Source organism: Crocodylus siamensis, chromosome 10, assembly GCF_052110815.1.
Source record: "Crocodylus siamensis isolate JL-2025a chromosome 10, ASM5211081v1, whole genome shotgun sequence".
Classification (NCBI taxonomy): domain Eukaryota; kingdom Metazoa; phylum Chordata; order Crocodylia; family Crocodylidae; genus Crocodylus; species Crocodylus siamensis.
This window is the reverse complement of record NC_143404.1, coordinates 6,004,854-6,027,486: the sequence shown is the minus strand read 5'-3', so window position 1 is coordinate 6,027,486 and position 22,633 is coordinate 6,004,854. Positions and strand designations below refer to the sequence as shown.

The 22,633-nt window shown below is 39.6% G+C and overlaps 1 protein-coding gene across 1 annotated transcript; it reads right to left on the bottom strand.

Moving 5' to 3' along the window:
* Positions 1-1,658: 1,658 nt before the first annotated feature.
* On the bottom strand, positions 1,659-22,334 carry GFPT2 (glutamine--fructose-6-phosphate transaminase 2). Its single transcript, XM_090021004.1, has 19 exons — positions 21,687-22,334; positions 17,072-17,179; positions 16,356-16,454; positions 15,548-15,673; positions 13,064-13,122; positions 12,522-12,656; positions 11,630-11,691; positions 10,289-10,368; positions 9,786-9,903; positions 9,225-9,388; positions 8,515-8,610; positions 8,324-8,421; positions 7,835-7,955; positions 7,334-7,491; positions 7,116-7,230; positions 5,344-5,471; positions 4,523-4,690; positions 3,591-3,752; positions 1,659-2,914 (listed from the first exon to the last, which is right to left on the bottom strand). Exons 1-19 carry the CDS (start codon positions 21,691-21,693, stop codon positions 2,870-2,872), a joined length of 2,049 nt encoding a protein of 682 aa, XP_089877130.1. The 5' UTR covers positions 21,694-22,334; the 3' UTR covers positions 1,659-2,869.
* Between the last annotated feature and the right edge of the window lie 299 nt (positions 22,335-22,633).

Here is a 22,633-nt window from a genome sequence, read left to right as displayed (position 1 = left end):
AGTGAACCACCTTAAAAGGAGCTATTAGAAACTACTCTAGTACAAAAAGCTACTGCAGCACTTAAAGCCATTAAATTGTAAGTATTCAAACATCTCAATTTAAAAGCCAACCTGCAGGGGAATATATTGTATTTATATAAAGAAAAAAAATGTTTTCTACTCAAGAACTTGTGTGAACCATTAAGTCACCTACAAAAGCAAGAATGATGGTAATTTGTGTTTTAACACGACAAACCATTAGAGCAGTTCACTTATAAGCCTCAAAGGGACAGGGTATTACAATAGACTTCTTGGTGCTACTCCACAAATACATTCACGTAACGTACACATGAAGTACAATTTTTTTGCAGATAAATGTATCCATAGTCTGGTTTTTTTCATTTATTTTACTGAAGTTCAGTCTTTTGTATTGAAGTCCCTCACTTTTCTTTAAGCAATGAGCAAATTTAACAAAAGTTGATGCACTGTAAGTCATTAGTGTGTGCACTGCCTTTTTCCCCCCTTTTGAATATTGGAGGAAGAATTTGGAAGAAAAGGGGGGGAAAAAAAGTCACACCACCTTTCTGGTCTTGGCTTCTGAAGTTTTTGATTAAACCACTTAAAATTATTAGCAATGCTCAGTAAGATTAAAGTTGCAATTTCACATTGATCATCATTGCTTTGGGGAAGGAGATGATCAGCAGTTACTGGGCAAAAAAAGTCTCTGCAATTCAGTACATATGATACTTGTCCAGCTCCATTAGTTAGAAGTTTTTTGTAGCATACAAAACAGGTCACTGTTAGAGAAGAGACACTTTGTGCTCTTCAGGATGTCCAGCGAGAAACAAATCCTCTTTTAGACCCTTCCCAGCAAGAGAAGCTGGAAGTTCTAAATCCTGCTCATCAGCATGAGCGTAACCAGGAGAAGAATACTTTTAAAAGGGTTTGAACCTACCATCTCCGGTGAGGTTTTGCTTGGCACAGAAAGCATAGAAGTGTTATTATGGCCACAAATAATAAGAGGTGAAATACAAAATGTACCTTCCTGTTTAAAAATTGTGCGAAATGTCTTTTTAAACTCAGCCAACTCAAAGGAAGACAGAATATACAGAGTTAATAGTTCAACTACATCTATAAATTCAGTCTGTGCGGGAGATACTACTGCACCCAGAAGATGTAGCTTTTAGATTGATAAGTAGTACAGAAAAAGGTTATAAAGATGCCAAGTTTTTGTACAAAACAGGTATTATGGTTACATTAATCATGTGTATACATTAATAAGGAATAAGTTCAGATTGGGGTCGCCTTTGTACCAAGTACACAAATTTTAAGACAGTACTTGCCCCAGAGAGTTTTACAGCTTACTAGGTGGCAGAGGAAAGATATAGTAGGAAGAATAGGCCCATCTGTAATGTCCCCATTTAGGACATACAGAGATTTTTTTGACCAATGTCACCAGCAGCACACCTGAGATTTGGAATCATATTTTGAAACTTAACCAGGTGCCTTAAGTGCCTTAAGCGCAAGACTATTCCTCCATTTCCAAAACAGTACTTCATGAAGTGCTTTCATTTTTTGTATGATACAAAACCCATCGGTGAAGAAAAAACTCTGCATGTGGAGTCAGATGCAACTGTACTCAAGAAGAGGAAGGAGCTGGTAAAAGAGTACACATAAGAAGAGTTTACATGATCCATTTTCTTTAATTGCATAGTAAATAGATTGTACAATCTCCAACAGAAGTATAGTGATCCACTTGAAAATACCATTTCCTTATTTTGTTATACTTTACATGTCAAATGAATCAAAACTGGGACTATGTATGTGGTAAAAAAATTTAATGAGTTAATAATGTTGGTTGGTTAAATAAAGCTGAAGTTTGAAATCTATTTGGAGATATTCAGTCAAAGAAGTTGAGGTAACAAACAGTTAACAGAAAATGGCAAAAAAAGGTTAGAAAGGAGACCAAGAGAGAGAAAAACAGCTACAGGACGTCTGTACACAAGCGCAGAGGCTGCTCCAACGTGTCTAATTACACTGCATTGGAGCAGACTTGATTAAATGGAAGTCTCTCGGAGCATGGTAATTACTGTGCTCCAGCAGCTTCCTTCATCTTGCGCGGTGTCCCCGCACTTCAAAAGGGTGGTGCAGGCATTTGAACTGAAGCTCACTCGATGAGCTTTAGTTCAGGTGCCCCGCTGCCATTTTGAAGTGCAGGGGTCACTGATACACAAGATGCTGCTGTGCTTTAATTAGTGCGGCTCTCAGAGCCGCTCTAATTAAAGTACCACCTCTCCCCCACCCCCAGGGCATGTGTAAAAGTGCCCATAGAGTTCCAGTTCAAAGCTGAAATACAAGACAGTAACAATGACCCTATACACAAATGCATAAATGTTACCATGCTCAGGATATACATTCTGGGCATTAAACAACGCTACAGATGAGCAACGTACTAAAAAAATAATAATTTAAAGCTATACAACTGTACTTATAAATACACTGTTTTTAAAACTAGTTAAAGTAGTGTTGGCTAAAAGTGTTCACAGTTACTCTAAAACAGAGCTGTATATATATATATATTGCACAATAGTAGAAAACTTCATTCACTATACCATGTGTAAACAATGATTTGCTTTCTGTCTTTCTCTTTTGGCAATATTAGTATTTAGAGAAACATTTGCTGTAAGCAAAAGCACTTGGGTACAAGGCACATCAAAAAGCTTTTAAAAAACGGGTGTCAGAACAAGTTAAAGAACAAACGAGCCAACCTTCCTCAACACTTTCCAGTTAACAATATCATCATTCTGTGTAGAAAGTTGTGTACTCAATGAATAACAATACATTTGTAGAAAATAAATTTAGAAGTCTGATGACAAAAGTTGCAGGTTGTTTATTCCACGGTCACAGATTTGGCCAGGTTTCTTGGAAAATCCACCTGGAATGAAGAACAGATTTTCAGTACGTGACTGAGTAAAGCAACTTTCTGGATCTGTTGATTCAACCTGTCCACACATGCGTGCGCACACACCCTACCACCCATCCTCCCCCACACCCAACCACCCATCCCTGAATTAATTCCACACCTTATCTGTCCTAGCTAGCCAAAACACAACCTAGACATGCAAAAAGAGCTGGAGATCTTAAAATTTGCAAAGGTTAGAAGTTTCCTTGCAATCTGATTGCAAAAATATGGATTGCCATAACAGGGTACAACTCTCAAAAGGATAGGCATCAGTCTTAAGCTTATTCAAATACTTAGCATCGGTTAAAAAAAAGTATCAGACAAGTGTCACAATGTCTTTGAGTAAATTTTACTTCCTACTTTCATATTATTTACTGAAAAACAAAGGGAAATCTTCATTCCAGGTACTGCTCTCATTCAGTTTTACTACTGAACACTTAGTTTCATTTTCTCAGTTAAAAGAAGCTAAATATTTTTCAGGGGTTTTTTCTAATTAACTGATCTAGAATTTTAGTATATAGCTATTCTCTTGCTAGAAACTCTATGCAATTATTCCTCTCACATTAAGCTGGTGGAGGCAGAAGGAAGTTCACTGCAGTGGTTCTCCAACTGTTCAAATTGGAGTACCTAAAGATAAAAAGACACTTACATCATATCCTCTGAGAACAGCCAGGTGGAATGAAAGCAGCTGGAGGGGAATAACACTCAGAACCCCTTGGAGACAGTCAACCGTGTTTGGCAGCTCAATAGTTTTGTATGCATATTTTGAGCTTTCTGTGTCTTCTTTAGAACACAAAATGATTGGGCGACCCTGTAAATAAGATATTAACAATCAAAAAAGGGCTGACACCAAGTTGTTTTGGTGTGCATGGACGTTTGTAGATGTGCTCCATGAGGTGTGTAGTGGGGGGGGGAGGTCTTTAATTAGCACAGCTCCAAGAGCCATGCTAATTAAAAGCTCGTGGAGTGTCAAATGTATTGGCGCTCCCGTGCTAAAAAATGGCAGCGGGGTGCTTTGAACTAAAGCTAGAACAAGCTTTAGTTTAAAGCACCCCACCGCCATTTTTCAGCATGGGGATGCCAATATGCATGACACTGGAGTGCAGTAAATTTCCACGCTTCAGCAAACTCAATTAAAATTGAGCCTGCTTGGATGCGCTAAAATTACAAAGCATCAGAGCAGCCTCCCTGTATGTGTGTAAGTGCCCCACGTTGCTAAGCTTTCAAATGCATTCAATATATTTTGAACTTACTCATACAGATAGTAAGAATGATGATGACAATGCCTTCCTACTATTTATGGGAAAACAAGACCTTTTGCTTGTTGCATGGTATTTACAATTTAAAATGAAATTTGAACTTCTAGCACTGCAGATCACCAACATAATTCCACCTGCATTTTTAATTGGTCAGTCCTCATCACTGGCCTCCATCTTTAATACTACGGTATGAATCAAAGGGTGCACACTTGCCATCCTTGAGGACTAGACAAACACCAAGACATTGCATTTCTGAAGTGCCGTCAGTAGCAACACATTTCAGCATGCAGAACCTCTACCCAGCTGATGTTGTTCAAATTACCTGTCGAGCAGTGATCTGTTGCAAAGCATTCTGGCATTTGTTGAAGCAGGGATCCTTCATAATTACCATGATAACAGGCATTTGTTTATCAATAAGGGCCAGTGGCCCATGCTTCAGTTCGCCAGCCAAGATACCTTCAGAATGCATGTATGTGATCTCCTTGATTTTCTAGAAAGCAAATGCCAGAGTTACACTCGTGTCAAGTGCCAAATAAAAGCTTCAGAAGGCAAAACACAAATACCAAGTGTCTGTTATTTAAACATGGAAATAAGCTTATTTTTTTAAATAAATTCTTTCCAGTAGTTGGTTTTATCTCATTCTACAACATACAACAAAATTGGTTCCCACCCTTGCTTCCGGCAAAAATTGTCCTATTTTTAGTATCACAAGGAGGTGTCATTTGCTGGATCAAGTTTGCCTGAAATCAATAGGAATCGTTGCTCCTTAGAGATAACAGAGAAACAAGCAGTTTGTTTATTTTTAATCCTTTTTCTAGGTTACCTTGAATAAAGTTTACATTTTAGGAGCATTTGTGTCTTGAGATATGGTGATTAATGACCAGAAAGATATATTGTCACATCTCGCTATGCCTAACGAGAGGTTTACTGAAATGGTGCAACAACAAAAATAAATAAATAAATAAATAAATAAAAGGCCCATACACATTAAAGTGGGGAAAAGAGGTCTTCTACAGATGTTTCCTTCTTGCAGTTAAATTTACAAACAAAATGAAAAAAGCAATGGAAAGGAAACAAAAGAAGAAAAAAAAAAGAAAAAAAAAAGGGTAAAGCTTTAGAAGTGATACTCCTAAGCATACATACCAATGCTCCTTCCAGACAAGTAGCATAATTATAACCACGACCCATCACTAAAAGCGATCTCTGTTTGTACAATTCAACAGCCAAATCATGTATCTTCTCATCCAAGGACAAGACTTCTTTAATCATCTCTGTCAAAATCACATACAAAAAGGATTACCTTAACTGTCATTTCCTGCGTTGCTATTGCTTTATCAAAACTATATTAAGATTTGTTTCAATGAGGCAGTAACAGATAGGTTCATAGCTGCATTCATTTAAACTTCAAAGCTCTGCAGCTTTGTAAATATGCCTTGGACTCTCATAGATCTAAGTAGACAAAGTTCAGATATCTTTTATTAGACCAACTTAAATATTTGGAAGTTAGTCTATTAAAAGACAGCAGATTTACCCAAAAAACCTTGCCTGCCTATGTCCTTAGACCAGGGGCGGGCAAAATGCAGCCCGTGGGCCAGACGCAGCCTGCCAGGCCATTGCATCTGGCCCACGGGACCCCTAAAAAATTTAGAAATTAAGTATTAATCTGCCCCTGGCTGCCTGTCATGCGGCCCTCAGTGGCTTGCCAAAACTCAGTAAGTGGCCCTCCACCCAAAATAATTTCCTGCCCCTGCCTTAGACCAACATGGCTACAACCTACACCCTTGAATAGACCTAAGTGGCACTTTTAAATTTTCTCTTGGTTTAATGTATATCACTCCCTTTGTATTTCTAAGTGTAATTGTTATACTTCTCATCTTGATACGGGCTTAAAATAAGTTTTTTGGGTTTTTTTTAAATCAGCACTAAAAATAGTAAAATTTCCTTTAAAAATTATGAAAAAGGAACGTTGTATGCAAGGAAGGGGGCGGGGGGGCAACACCACACAACTGTAACTAAGAATAGAATATAAACTGTGTTCCAGTTTATTATTTGGTGTACCACCAACATCTCTTCAGGTGACGATGTATCAAATTTCAGAGTTTTACAACCATCAGTTTTCCAACATATTAAGCAAGGGCATGGGCATATGAACTATTATACTATTTCAACAGGGAGGAATCTCTTTGGGGTGGAATGAAAAGGAGCAGACTTGCCGCTTATAATTCTGCATCAGTTGAGCCATTTAAACTGTATCTTAGCTGCCTGCTGCTATCCTAGGATAAGTGAAAATAATTTGCAGCCGATTGGGAAAGAAGACATGCAAAATAACTGTAAAACATTAACTGAACTGCATTAGCCCCATCTGCTCACATTTCAATCAGTATAATTGTTTAATTGGTCCAGGACTTCAAATTTCCCACACAGAAAAGTATCTCTGACCAATAGAAAACAGACTTCAAACCATAAAAGGGTTGGGAGAGAGTGGACCAAAAGGAATATTCAGAGCCACATGGGCTGCTATTTTTAAAAATAGATTTCATTATTAACACCACTTCAAATTAGTTAAAAAATTATTTTATAAAATAAAAGGGAAAAAATCCCACCGCATTAATAAGCCCCTATCCTTCAGGCACCAATACCTGGAAGAGAAAACAAGCTGTGGGATTAGTAAACTGTCTATAAGAGAACAGTTACTGGAAACTGAAACATTAGAGCACTTGTTTTTTCAGAACTGAGACCAGCTGAAAGCAGGGAGAGCTGCTGGTTGTTGTAAAGGAGTTGTCTACATAACACTGCTAGCTTTTCATGAAGATAAGAAGATTTGTTTTTATCAAGGAAGTGTACTTCTTTAACAGTACTCATCACCACAGAAACAAAAGGAAAAAAACAACAAAAAACTGTAGAAGTCATTACACCTGGTAATGATTGCAGCCCCCTGATGATCTCCTGTCTCCTTTTCTGCAGGGAAATTCTGTCTTCAGACATCATCAGGCCAAACATTACAAGAGAGATGAACTGGCTGGTGTAAGCCTGCAGACGGACAGAATGTCAGTGCTTCTCAGAAACATATTACTAAAACATCTCACTGGCTTCCACAGAAGAAAGGTATAAAAGCCACTCAGCGAATAGTTACCTTTGTGCTTGCCACACCTATCTCTGGGCCTGCATTGATATGTACACCACAGTCAGTATCTCTGGATATTGAGCTTCCCACAGTATTTGTAATGCCAACCGTCAAAGCTCGACGTTCCTTACAATACCGCAAGGCCATAAGCGTATCTGCAGTCTCACCTATGGAATATGTACAGTTTATCATATACATTTAATACAGGACCAGCAAAAAGGCATCTTAGAAACTATATTATAGGGATACTTGAAGCTCTAACTTACTGAACCCCGTTTTGTACAATATGCAGCCAGATAGAGCATTCACACTTAGACCTAGTTTTGGCACCCACCAGTTGTTTAATTCAAGCTTGAAACTACCCCTGCATCCAATACACAGATCTGTTACTATTAATCCTCCTCATTTACTCTAAATTTAAGTATGGAGACAGAAATAAGCTTTGTTTACTGCATATACTTCTCTGCATGTCTCCACTCAGATGAAGGAGGAACAGTCAGAGTAACTCACCTGACTGACTGACAAAGAAGCATACATCATCCCTGAATACAGGAGTGTTTCTGTCCAGGAAGTCGCTAGCAAGTTCCACCATCACAGGCAGCTCTGTCAATTCTTCCAGCACTTGTCGAGTCTATAGTCAATAAGCAAAAAGCATTTATGAACATTAAGTATTAGAGTGAATAGCTATATTAAGGAAAAAGAAACAAAACAAACCAAGCTACAAAGTTACAGAATTTAATAGGAATTAATGACATCTTGCATCCTATTACCAAGAAATAAGGCAGCTCTAACTATTAGCTGCAACATCAAAAAGTGTTAATTTACAGCATGGCAGATAACAGTAGAGCTATTTTAATAAAAGGTGCTAAGAGGAAGCAAGATGCATAAAAGTCCAATTCCCTCACCCAGGGCTCAGTTTAAAAGAAAGAAAGAAAAAAAGTTGTTCTCTAAACCATAAAAACCAAGTATCCCCCATATTTTAAAGCAGGTTGAACTTACAGCTACTGCAGCATGATAACTGGTTCCACAACCAATGATGATCAGTCGGCGGCACCTCCTGATTTCTTTCAAATGATCCTTAAGACCACCCAACAGAACTGCAGCATCCCCAACAAAAGAAAAAAGTACAGACTTCAGCTACATGTATTTTTATTCTAATCGGGTTTTTTTAAGTCATCACATCGACTTACCAGTACTGCTCTCAAAATTCACTCTGCCTCTCATGGTATTGACAACAGATTCTGGTTGTTCAAAGATTTCTTTCTGCATAAATGCACTGAAGTTACCTATTTAGAGACACATTAACAAACAGATTTAAGTTGTTTTTCATTTCAATTTTAATTCAATTGAAGAGAGAACTTTTTTTTTTTTTTTTTAAAATGCCCAGTCGTATCCTGAGGGTTTCATGGAGGCTGTTAAGTCTCCAATATTTGCTAACGGGGACAGACTCTGGTATAATGAAGCGTGGGCCACTTTCTCAATTAAAGTGTTTTAAAATGTTAAAAGTCTAATTCAATTTATTTCAAAAGAAACTCTGGTCATTTTCTTGTTTGTTACCAAGATTCTGAGATGCCTTAGTAAACTTCTGAGGGATCAGTACAAACTTCCTAGCAGTGAGCATCTTAAGAATTATTACATTTAATTCTATACAATGTTTAAGTGTTGTAGGTATCTGCTATCCTGTATATAAAGTCACAGATTTAATACGTACAGAGGTAGAGCCTGAATCTGCCTAGCCTGATCTGGTCACAAGTCTTAAAAATTGCCAGCTCCCAGGAATTACTTTAGCATACTAGAAACGTAGGTACAAGGTCATTATGTGAGGATTTGGCAACTTTCTTGCGTGCCAATATCAGACTACCTACCTATAACTGTTATTTTTTAAGGTGTTCCGACTTACCCTTCATTATTTGCTGCAATTCCATCTGCAAAGTCTGGATGGCTCGAGAGGGGTCATCACTAGCTGAACGTTTCAGTCGATGGATAGAAAGTTTCCCATCAGTTACTGCTGCAATATCATCATCTTCTAGGAAGATTACTCTGTTGGTGTGTTCAATGATGGCACTGAAGAAACGTAAATAGAAAGAGATTTATATTCGGAACAATGTTTTAGTATGAAGAAGCAGTAAGATTAAGAAACAAAGATAACATGTGCTAGTGAGGGCTACTTAAGCTTATCTTGTCTCCCTGCATTTGATACACTTTAGAACAGCGCAAGAAAGGTTCCAGACTGACAGTTACTTATTGGTAACACATCATTGAGAAATCTGTGCCCTTTACCACCTTCAAAATGTCATTTTTCCTGCTTTATCAAGTTGATTAGTCATTAGTTGAGCTTTCCGAGTCTCCATAATAAAATAGTTTCCTACCAAATCACAAACATGTGGCACTGAAGTAATAGGTAAGATTTCCATTACCGTGTTGCTCCTAAATGACAAGCAAAAATAGTGTCATGTATTACCTTGCATCAGAAGCAAAGAAAAATTCTACTGCTTTATCTCCAACAGCATGAAGGTAGGTAGAACCATCCAGTCTTTTCATTCGGGTCTTGCATATATTCTTCACGTTTTCAATGTTGCCTGTTAAACGAAATGGGACATGAATCCGAGATAGACCAATCTGAAGTAAGGAACCTACCTGGTTGAAAAAAAAACTTGTAAACTATAAAGATAAGATATGAACATCTATACTACATTTACAAGTAGTCTATCCTTTTAGAAAGTGATGCATTCCCAGTGGGCATTTATAAACAATAAGATAAGAACGGGAACTGTTAGTAACAAAAAACCCTTCACTCAAAAGCAAATCAATAAATACCCAGCGTACAGAAATCATTAACTTCACTTCTAAGGGAGTAGCAATACACCTTGAATTTAATTTGATTAGAAAAAAATCCCGCTAAGGTTCTGTTAACTGTCATCACAAAGAGAATAACTGCTGTAACTTACAAATATTTTCACTTACATGACCGATACAGGACAGAAATCTGTTCAGTGGAAAGCTTGTATTTGCTGCGAACTCCAATGAGTAGAGGACTTCCTCTCCTATGAGCGCAACAAGGAACACATTAGCTATGACGTCCTTTGTACAGGGAGATCTACTTAAGATCTGCAGGGTTGGAAGGTCACACCACTTCCAACTTCACAGGGTGACAGATGTTCCCCCGCCCACCACCCAACTATGTGATGTTCCTTTCCCTGCTTTGGAACTGTAGAAAACAAAATAAGGCATATGGAATACTGACAAGATGAAAGGCTAAACTTGCATTCCCAATTGTAAGATCTGGCTTGGAAAGATGCATTTGTTTTCATCTTTACAATGCCTTTGGTAAAGCTAGGACACCATACGCTTGGACTTCTTCCATAACCCATGCAACGCAGTTTTTCTATCAGCATGATGCACCAGTTGCCACTTTAGTATGCCTTTACCCTTTCCTGAAAATTGCTTTTCCAACCAGAAACAGAAGCAGAGTTTAGGCAACTCAACACTATCATGAGTTTTGTCTTGGACTAGAGTTGTGTACCAGTATTTACATAATGTATTAATCCAACAGGCTTCTAGCCAGCTTGAATGAATACACCATTCACAGCTTTTATTCAAAATGAAGTCAAAGCACACCAGTCTTCTCTCCTTTTTCAATCTGCTATCAAATGAAAAAAGAGCTTGTCTGAAGAAAAGCACTTTGGAAACAGAAGGCAAACTGAGCTTCTCAGTGTTCTACAGCACGCAGGTGTACCATTGCATACTTCGTTATTTTACACTGCATTCATACATGCTGCATTAAGAATTTAACACCAAGTGAAATGGGTCAAGTCAGCCTACTTTAGCAATCATCTGACTGTTCTTCAGCTGTGATTACGAAATGATTAATTCATATTTTTCACAATTATTTCCTCAAAAATTACTTGTACGTTTATAGGTAAATCTTTCAGAATGACTCTGAAAGGCAGTGGTTTAATCCCTTGGAATTCAGCAGTTTTGGCAAGCAGGAAAAGCTCGTGAATTTCAAATCAGTTAGATTAAACAGCTGATTGGAAGATGTGCCAAGGGAACTGAGGGACAGTTCATGGTCCTGAACCCAGATGCTGACTAACTATGCTTAACGTGGATACAGAATTTTTATAACACACTAATGTCATAGTCCTCTGCATTTCATTGTTTTAAATTTTTGTTCGCAAATGATGTCTGATCAAAGGATTATTAATGTATATAGAAAATAAAATAGTCAAATGCTGGAATTATGGTTATTCATTCACAGTGTATTTCAATACATAGCACAAAAATATTTTTTGGATTTTCACTAACCTGGCAGCAACAGCTTCACCCAGATAATGGCTGCTCTTGAAAACCAAGGCAAAAGCACCTTCCTGGAAACCATACAAACAAAAGGAAAAATCCTGAACTGAGTTATACAAGTGAGTCAAATCTTCATTAATCTGTGGCCCCTCTTCCCAAAATGATTTTAGGCATAGCTCATTACCACTATCAGGAATTTCTTCCTGGCAGTCAGATTGTACCATTCAAAAGGCCAGCAAATACAGTAAAACAAGTAAAAGACCAATAAATATACCATGCATTATCCAAATAGTGAGATGAGCACTTTTAATAGGAAACCAGATTCTCAGTTTTACCTGCAAAAATAAATACTTTTAATACAAGTCTCTGTAAAACCCTGACAGATGCATTTTCTAGCTTTGCTGGGGATCTACAAATAGATATTTTTGTGTATTAGACAATAAATGGGCAATACTGCCCGTGTGTATGCTAAAGTTATAGATCAAATACTTTTTATTCCACTTTGACATCAAATGTGTGACCTGGCTCAGTTTGGGTTCTGTTGGGGTTGTTTTTTAAAAGAAAAAAAAAAACCCACAAAAAACCCACAAAAATGACAATACTACCTAAAAACAAAATCCTGGTGTTTTATGCAACGTTAAAAAGACCATTAAGATAAGTAAGGTTGATCTGAAAGTGCTCTACAACTCCGTGTGCAGGATCCAGTCATCAAGATAGCTAGGAAACATGCTAACAAGCTCACCCGTCCCCCAGTTCTGCCTCCAAGCAGTGGCTAAGCAGTACCAGGCTCTCATGATCCATGAACCAACATGCCTTGTAAACTCCAAATATAAAGTGCTGGGATTCTTTACTACAATAGACACTACTATAATTCAAGCAGTTTCCCTTTTATCACACTTACCAGCTGCTGAATAACTCTTTCCACCAATGCTGAAAAGCTGATGTCCTCTGTCTCTCTGTTGTCATATATATATTTGATTAGTTTGGGGATGGTTTCTGTATCAGTTTCAGATTCAAACTCATAGCCTTTGCTTTCCTGGAATGTGAGATATAATCAAAGACAAGATAAGCATTTTCTTCCTCAGGAAGGAAACCCTGGTGTTTTTCAGTTGGTGTAATCACACCAGAAGGTAATAAATCATTAAAACGGACAGCTTGGGAGGATCACACTAGGCTGCATTTTACCACTTAGCAGAGAAAAGATTCAACTAATCATAACCTCACTATTTTCAAACATATATAAAAATAGGAGAAAATAGGCCTCTATCCTTTTCCAGCATAAGGATCCTGTGCAACTCCAGCAGGCAACCTCTATTGCAACACCACTTTTAAATTGTATACAAAAGCGTTAATTCAATCCCTTCAGAAGTTAGGACAAATGGATAAACAATTATTTTATATCAGTATTTTAATTTTGGAATAAGTCGCAGTTATAAAACCTACCAGAAATTTTCTCAGATCCTTATAGTTTGTGATGATTCCATTGTGGATAACAACAAATTCTGAAAGGAAGAGTCAACAATTAAGAGACCAAAGTGTAAACTCCATGCACACAAAAGCATCTTAAATTGTTGTTATTGCTGCAATGCCTTCATAATTAGGGTGTAATGTAGCACCTTTGGCAGACTCTGTCCAACCTAAGAGTTACCATCTGCAGACCAACTTACTAAGACCCAAACACTGGAAGTGGTTTTATGGTCTCCATCATCACAGCATGGACGTTTCTCCCCTTTTCTTTTCCCTGACAGCCTACATGTAAATAAGCTTTATCAGTTTACAAATCTTATTCAAGTAGTATATCCTGTTTTTCAAATAAGAATCTGTTTTCCTCCAATTCTCACAGTTTTAAAAATAGAACAGATTAGATATTAATAACAAACTTTATCAATTTTGTTAGATGTTTATTCACAGTTATGCTAAAAAACTGTTTGTACGTTAGCCAGATTGCTGGATTGTTAACACTTTATACAAAGACGGCCAGAAACCATGATGCCATTTCTACTCCGCCATCTCAACTAGAGAGCATTTTTGTCTGGCTGGACACCTCAACCCTGTACAGACTTTTTTTTTTTTAAGTTAAAGTATTTCTGAGAAGATGTTTACTACTTTATTGTCCATCATCCCAACCCTCCGTACCCCAGATAAACTGGAGTTTGGTTTTTTTGTTTTGGGGGCAGGGGGAGGTTAGCTACAGAACATACAGTCAAGCGCCAGAAATTCTAAAGATCTTACTCTGGTACTTGTATGGGAGCTAAAGTAGCCAAATATTAAACAGAAGCAAGTTTTAGGATAGTAGAGAGAAAGAATAAATAATTTTGAATTTGGGCCTCACTATTTCTTCAGACCCACAGAAGCATTTTGATACCTACTACTCATCCACTTTAGGTTTTTTTGGCATAACTGAATCACTGTACCTGAGCTGAGTATTCAAGAAAAAACTAGAAATACCCCTCGTAAAGGCCTCTATGGGTACCGAGTTGTTTTGAAGATGAAGTGCCCTATTTAAGGAAATCCAAAGATTGATTTATATTTAAGGAAGCTTACAGGGCAAAGGCCATGTGTATCTTATCTTTGTACTACAACAATTATAAAACATTTGCTTTCATGACACTAAGCCTTGGATAGGTTAAGTGCCTGTGGGAAACATTTTGCCAATATGGAGCTATTTCTAATATTAAACCACTCTTTCTCCAGTCTCTCAGTTCTAATCCTCAAAGGCAAATTTAAAGATACCTTTGGTAGACAAACCTACAAGCTTCACTTCATAAATCTACCAGATTTAAAAAAAAAAAAATCATAGAGTAACTATAGACATTGGATTTACGGCACATTATAAACCTGCCTTCCATCCAATAACCCCACGCAACGTCTACATTTTATCAGCTACATTATATCACTTGGTCAACATTCCTCCCTTTTGTGCCCCCCCGCCCCACCTACCTGCCTTACTCCTATGGTCTTTCATCCCCTCACATTTGCATTGTCACAGACCTGCGTTTTCCATATTGGCTTCCATTCCACCCAAGAGAGCACACAAACACCAACGGACTCTACCTATGCCTAAAGAAGGGTATTTGTGCCCGAAAGCTTGCAAAGGACAAGTTTTCTAACTTTTTAGTTGGTCTAATAAAAATGTATCACCTTTACACAAAAACCCTCGTCTGCCTTAATCATAATATCACTCTTTCCAGTTTTGGGTCAATAGTATTCAATTTAGCCTGAATTAAAAAAAAAAAAAAATGGCTCTGCATAACAATCCAGTTAAAAACATCTGAACTATTCAAAAGAACAGTAAAATACACATACTTGGAAGTATCAAATGCAGTAACAGGAAAAAAACTAAACCAAACCAAAAACAACAACACCACCACCACCACCACACTATTTTTTCTAGATAATACTAATTCAAATATTGTAATAGGCTGCTAAGTTTGAAGTTTCTCATACTGTGCAGTAAAAATATAGTTAAATATTTTAGACCTCCACTTGGCTCAGTTGCTCTTCAAAATACCAGCTGACTAAAGTATAGTTACCTCCTGGATACTGCTGGCCCAATAAGACATTTCTCTGCATTAATTATGATACATGAGGACTCAAGTTGTGTTGAGCTTCTAATAAACCAACAGTGAATCATTCAAACAAACGTATATCCTTTATTATTGTATTCCATTTGTATCATGTTTGAGAAATAAGTTTCCCTTTCAATTATTACTCACAGAGAAGTTTATTTGAGCAGTTAGACTGCTTTGCCAAGTCAAAATACGTTCTCTAGTTGAAAGAAATGCCTGTTTGACAAGGTCACTGATGAATGAGTTTAGCCTACCAGAACTCATGCACACTTTGGCAGTTTTAGAGTAATCTAGACTGAGGTCTTTTCTGTCATAACAGATTCATATACAATTCCAAACTGACACAAATGATACTTACCATTCCCTTTACCCGATCTCTGAGGGTGACTGTTTACTACACTGGGGACTCCATGGGTTGCCCAACGAGTGTGAGCAATTCCAAAATGTGTTTCAAAGTCTACCTTTAGGTCCAGACCATCTTGTTCTGTGCAGAAGAAAATCAGTTTGTTAAACAGTCACACAAACACAAGACTAACAGAACCTTGTTGAATTTAAATTTCACCTGTAAAGATTCTGTCTAAAGTGTTTTGCAACTTTATTTGATTTCATGACACTAAGCCTTGGGTAGTTTTAAGTGCGTGTGGGAAACATTTTGCTAATATGGAGCTATTTTTCAGCCTATACTAGCAATTGTAAACTAGGCAAACTGACCATAACATTACAATATAAACAAATATTTATTAAAAATAGGACTCAAGTTCTTTGTAGGAGGAAGGAATCCATAGAGTGGATGCTGTGAAGAAGATGAACTGCTTGGAAATGCTGTACAATATGGCCAAAGCTCCGTCAGAATATAAATTCATACGCATGTCTTCTTGTGAGAGAGCTCAGATTTCAGAGGGCAGTGGTAGTTCAAAAATGAACACAGTCAGCTTAGTGATGAGCTCTCACACTATTGTACCTCCACTATACCCCTACTGCACAAAGATAAGCCTACTTTGTAAAAACTAGTGTCTCTGAACAAAAACTACTCAACAACCTAATGCTGGTTATATAATGCCATTAAACAGCTTTGTTTTTAAACCACAAAAATCAATAGTTTAACTTTTTTGCTAATATAGAGCTATCATCAGGAGTATAAAATCATAAAGGAATTTTAAACTCACTGTATAATTCTTCATCCAGGGCCTTTACCTTTCCTCTTTTCTTGACCAGTTTGATGAACCTCTCTTTATCCTCATTATCATTTCCATCAATGGCAACACCTAGGATTCAGAACACAAGTGTTTTTTTTAAAGGAAGGGAGTGCATCTTATTCAGAAAAATCCATCCTAAGATTAGACAGACAATCACATGCAAATGCAAAGGCTCTACAACAAAGTTAGTCTTCGAAGGGATGCTTCTAGTCTTCTACAAATGGCTATTCAAATCAGATTAAGGTTCACCTGAAGAGGCAATACAGGTTTAAATACCCACTGAAATTGACCTAAGTTTTGCCTGAATAAGGACCTCAGATTTTGTCAGTGATACTAACACTTCAAGACTGAAGTGCATTGATAAGCCTATCAATTGATGAGTCTCCAAACACGCTTCACATTAGACGTTCAACAAAAATTACAGCAGGTATCCATTTCCTTCATTCTGCTTGCTTCAATTACATGTTCTAAAACAACTAAACTGAACGTGTAATTACATCACAGGTTTCAATCTTTGCTCTTTCATGGCAATAGAATAAAATTTGGATGAGAAAATACCACACAAATAAAAATTCAACATCCAAAATCTTGGTTAGAAATGGTAAAGATCATCTTGGACTGAAGTAATGCAAGTACCGAGCAGGTGGAATCACATACATATGCATTTTTAGTACAAGGTGAGGTACCTGCCGAGTCATATCCTCTGTATTCTAGTCTCTCAAGTCCTTTGATCAGAGTCTCAAATATCTCCTTCCGAGTCCGAGGTACTCTGTAGTTCAGATAAGCGAAGATTCCTGTTTAATGAAATAGGGGACAAAAGAGCAGAAAGTCAACATTTAGGCTAGGAACAGAAATTGCACATAAACCAGTGTAAGTGATGGGAAGCCAGTTCAAATCTGTAACACAACAGAAATTCAGTGCACATAAACCGTTTTCAAAATCACTGAAACCGGTTTAAAATAAACCTGGATGGATGTAGCAGACTTAACTAATTTAGGTAGGTTTATTGAACTTAACTGATTTAGGATCTGTCCTAGATCTCCTCCAGATTCAAGTTAATTCACAGCCCCCCAAGCATCCCAGAATGCATCTCCCCTGCACGCCTCTTCCCCCTCACGCAGGGTGGGCAGGCTAGCCTTGGCCCAAGCGGTCTGTTCCAATGGAGCAGGAAGGCATGCTCTAGCAACCCCCCGCTTCTGGTCTGGGCCACTGCAGGCATGTGGCTGCATTTGCAGAATCAAAATGAACTGTTCACTTGCTTATCAGCTCAATCTATGCAGCTTAGGCTAACCTGTAAAGGCTGAACAGACTCAGCCTTGGGCTTTTTGACTGTCTGTACTTAGCTTTATAGTCTATTGGGACCTCTGCAGAGATGGATTTAAAGCTCTTTATTAGCTCTAAATATTAATGTCACAAAATTAAACATTCCTGGTTCTAGGGAATTTTTAGACTATCACTCTCTTCACTGAGATCTCCAAATAACAGTAGCAGTTAATGCCCAAACTGGAAAAAAAAAAATCTCCCAACTCCCCATGCAGACTGTAGCAGAGAATGGGAGCATTGTGACTGACTGCGTTTCCAGGTCTAAAACTAGACATCTCAAGGAGTATATTCACTGCACTAGCACAAGGCAATGTCTGTAATCAAGGTCAGGGCCCAAAATGCTCCAGGGTAGGGACTCTGAGCACAGGAACTATTTTTGAAAGGCTCCTGCTGAAAATGGTATGCAGCAGCCACTTTAACAGGGAACAGGAAGGGAGAACTAGGGAAGAAAACAGAAATGAAATCAGAAGTAAAGGACAGAAAGTAAGGGACAAAGGAAAATAGAAAAGAAACCCAAGTCAAGTACCCATTCTCAAGTCTCTCTTGCAGACTTAAGGAAGGGTGCAATACCCAAAAGGCTGTCCAGCAGCTCTCCCAACTATACACTTGGTCTAAAAAAAGTATCACAAAAAAAAAAATCCTTGCTTCTGCTACATTTCCTGGATCATCATGGCTCCAACCCTACTTAAAGTGTTAATGAATTTGATATCATAAACTATGTAGACTAGAGAATCAGTAAATCATTGTGAACCCTACACCAAGCAAGCATGTGGCAGTTCAGCTTTGAAGAGAAGGAACCGTTTGACTGGAAAAAACTGTTCTCTTTAACAAATGTATAATATCAAAGACTAATTCACATTATTCTGTGCTGAAGATTTAATGGTTTTACCTGTTCAATTAAAGCTACTGAGAGCACAAAAATGTTATTTATACCTCCAACTGGTTCTCCAAAACTAAGAAAGTCATAGTGACGATACAGTTGTTGAACATGTGAGGTCTAACTGATTAGTCCCCACATGTACAGCCAGTAACATTATTGGCTTTACTCCTACAACAGCAATTGGACAACTTTAGTGTTACAGGCTGCAGCAGTTTTTAGACTAACCTCAAAGAAACTAATTAAGTTTCAAAACTCCATCTCTGCTACAGAAGAGGGAAGCAAAGTACCTATTTGACCCTAACCATTTCTAAAGTGCCCATCACTTTAATAGCAAAGATGGCAAGATGTTCAAAGGCCATAACATGCTACAGTAGTTAAACATAAAAAAGATGCCTGAATACATTTCAAGTGCTGCTCTTCCACAGATTTCTTGGAAATAACATCTGCAGGCTTGTTACACATAAAACCACCCTAGATCAAGGATTTGCTGATCATAATTTCCAGACAGTTGCTTACAGTCCTCTAGCACTTGCTGCCTCTAAGGATCCTGGAAATTTAAAAATACAAAATGTCTTAATATCATTCCAGAATATTGCTCCGTACCTCTTTTCAGATCCAACATCACTTTCTAAGCCAGATTTCACAATACATTCAAAGACACACCAGGCTCATATATTCCAAGTGGCGTCTTTATGACTATACAAAGCTCTAGGAAAAGCTTCCTCTGGGAATGCCTTTACAATGCTACTAGTGTGCAGTAATTGTTAAAAGGATCCTTGTTTCTAAGAAGCTCTAGCCACACATCCACACACATGAACTAGGAAACTCAGACGCTACTAGAGGCTATTACGCTGAAAAGATAAGTGCTGCCTGGGTTGTCAAGGAACATATCGCAAATGTATTTATTTTTTTACTAGAAGGAAAAAAGTCTTACTCCTGACTTATCTACTACTGCCTCGTTCACATGCATACTTTCTTCTCAGGAATCCCATTTTTTTTTTTTGCCAGTTACTTAACTCCTCTACAGAAAAAAACCAAAAAGTTTAGCCACATTTCTGGTAGGTAGCTCCATCTGGAAGTTTAAGCCAATGACTAATTTCACAAGTTTCTCTCAAGTACAAATCTCGTTTTAACTGAAATTACTTCTGTGGCCTCCCAAACTGTTAAATTAGAGCTGCAGTTTCCATGAGAATTTCTAATAAAAATAAGAAATTATTGTGTAAAGTGATATCACAGCTTCATTAGATCAGGTAAAGCTATTTGAAGTGATGATGGCCTCACTTTACTAGCACAAATTTTAAGCAAGGAACTATGGCCCCTAAATCTTAAATATAAAGACAGAACTGGGTATTTTTTATATCCAATTACAGCTACTCAAAGAACATTTAATGGGGTACTGGTCTTTTGCCCTTAGACCTGTTATATTTGCTACATAACTGATACCAGTCATTACTGCAACGTGGAAGCTACTCGCTTCTGAACAGGTTTTCACAATCCAGAAAGGAGGCATGCTACATCTCAGAAAGCCTAGGCTCCATCTTTGTGCCTGCTTAACCTTCACTAAACACCTCTCCTTTCAACTCACCAGCTGTCTGGACTTTTTGCTTTCTCTGACTGAATGGCAAGCATCAGGAAAATGCGGGGGGAAAAAAAGGGTTCTGAGAGTCTTTTCTAGGAAAATGCCATAAGCAGCTTGTAACCACAAGATTTCACCTAGATCCAGGCACCCTACACTTTGGATCTGCTCTGTGATGGAAAAATTACTCTGGCTTTTAGCCAGGCCACTTATACATGTGCTCAGGTGGTGGGATGTTTTAAATCACAGTGGTTCCTGGAGAGCCACTGTAACTGAAATATCTCACCATCGTGTGTATTAAGCCCCTGCAGGTTTAAAACTGGCCATGGGATGCTTTATCTAGACCTCATTTGACAAGGTTTAGATAAAAGCACCCCAGCTGCCATTTTTAAATCCATTTTTATACACACGATGATGCGGCCCCACAAGAGCGTTTTAATCAGAACACAGAGCAGATTGGATTCATTAGAGCACAAATGGTAAATATGGGGGTGCCTACTTAGTGAAACAGCTTTAGAGCTGCAAGGAAGTTAAGAGTTAACTTAAAATTTAACTGACGGAGACCATCAGTTCAAAGTGGCTTCAGCAACTTTTTAAATACTGCACGTTCTTACAAAAAGCGTTTGTAAAGCTGTTTCCACTTACACAGCTGGAAACCCTAGGCAGCATTTCCCCAAATTCATCTCTTAAAAAGGGCCCTTACATGTTGATAAGTGTATGCATTCACAGTAGAAAAGTCTGAACTATCTTCATATGAAACCCCAAGCATTATATGCATGCGAAGGGATGCACAGCATATGCCAAGAAAGTTGACTAGATTTTTTCAAATGCTTTAGATCCCAAACCTCGCTCTCCGGCCAGGTGCCATCGTAACGTGTTTGGCGCGACATTGTCCAAAGCGCCTGGTCCCCAAAGACTGGGTGGTTTGCCACTTCATCCCGAGTCTGTTTTAATGTCTTACTACACGTCTTTAGCAGTGGTGACGCCGTCCCTTCATCAACGCATCCCAGATGCCGCAGATTTTGACAGTCGTTTCCAGTCTCCGAGCTCCACGGTTGAGACGGCACCCAGGGTTTGTTTAGCCGCCCAGCCCAGAGCGGCGCCTCGGGGACTGCCTCTGGAGGCCAGCAGAGCCCAGTGCCCGCACACGCTGCAGGGGAGCTCCAAGGCCCGGCTCGGAGCCGCTCAAAACAGACAGCACGCAGCACCGGGGGGCTGCTGTCAGAGCACGGGGGGGTGCAGGGCCTCAACACAAGCTGTCTTTTCCCAGCCCCACCACCACTGTTCACCCCTGCCCCAGCCACGCCGGCACCCCTCAGGAAAAACCGCCCTGGGCTCAGCCAGCACCCCCCGCCCCCGCGAGGGAGCAGAAAGGAGCCGGCTGAGCCGGAACTGTCAAACATGAGACCCTGGGCCCCCCTCTCAGAGCCGCGCTCCTGTCAGGCCCGGCCCGGCCCGGGCCCGGAGCCGGGGAGCGCAGCAGGCCTGGAGCCGGGAGCCCCGCGCCGAGACCGGCACTCACCACACATGATCCCGCACGGAGCCGCCACAAAGCCCGCTCACGCGGCGCCGCCACCAACCCGCCGCTTATAGGAGCGCCCGGCCTCCGCCTCCGCCTCCGCGGCCTCGCCTCGCCTCGCCCCGCCCCGCCCCGCGGCCCGGCCCGGCCTGGCGCCCCGCCTGGGAGCCGGGCCTGAGAGCCCAGGAGCGGGCTGGCTGCGGCAGGACGCGGGGGGCTTAGGCACAGCTCAGCTCCTAAATCCTCGTCTTTCTGTGCTGCTTCCTTGCCTCAAGCGGCGTTGTCCTCGTTAACGCCAGTCCGCCATGGAAGCCCGGCCCGCCCCAAACTGTCACTGGGAAGCCCTGCTTCACGGCGACGCTGGAAGGCTACACCCGGGAACGGTGAAACGCCTTCGGTGCGGGCAGTCCTCGACTAGCAGCCTTTAGAAATGGACACCCCGCTTCAGCTCCTGGCACCAGGGTCGACGGGACAAGGCTTGGTGCGAGCGATGCCGCCGCGTCCCTCGCCTCCTCTCCCGCCCGTCCACACTTCCCCGGACGCTTCCTTTCCCTTAGAAAGCAGACGGCCGCCAGAAACACCTGCAGCCAGGAGCCCTCCAAAACCTCCAGCAAGGTCACCTCAAAAAAGTCCCTCCGAAGCAATACGATTTCTATTTACAATATAAATGCATTATTGTCACTATATTACTCATCTGTAATTGATTGAGTACAAAATCCTGGGGTATTTTTGGTGGAAATAGGGTATTGGGCCTTGGTTCAGGAACCATTTATAACATTGTTCCTATGGGAAATCGGTTCCAAGTTACGTTTCAACTTAAGACACGATTTTCAGGAACCAATTGTGTCGTATCACCTGGATAAGGGAGATGAGATTGAGGTCATATATTTTGACTCCAAAAAAGCCTTCGATCTGGTATCCCATGATCACATCTTGGCCAGACTGGCCAG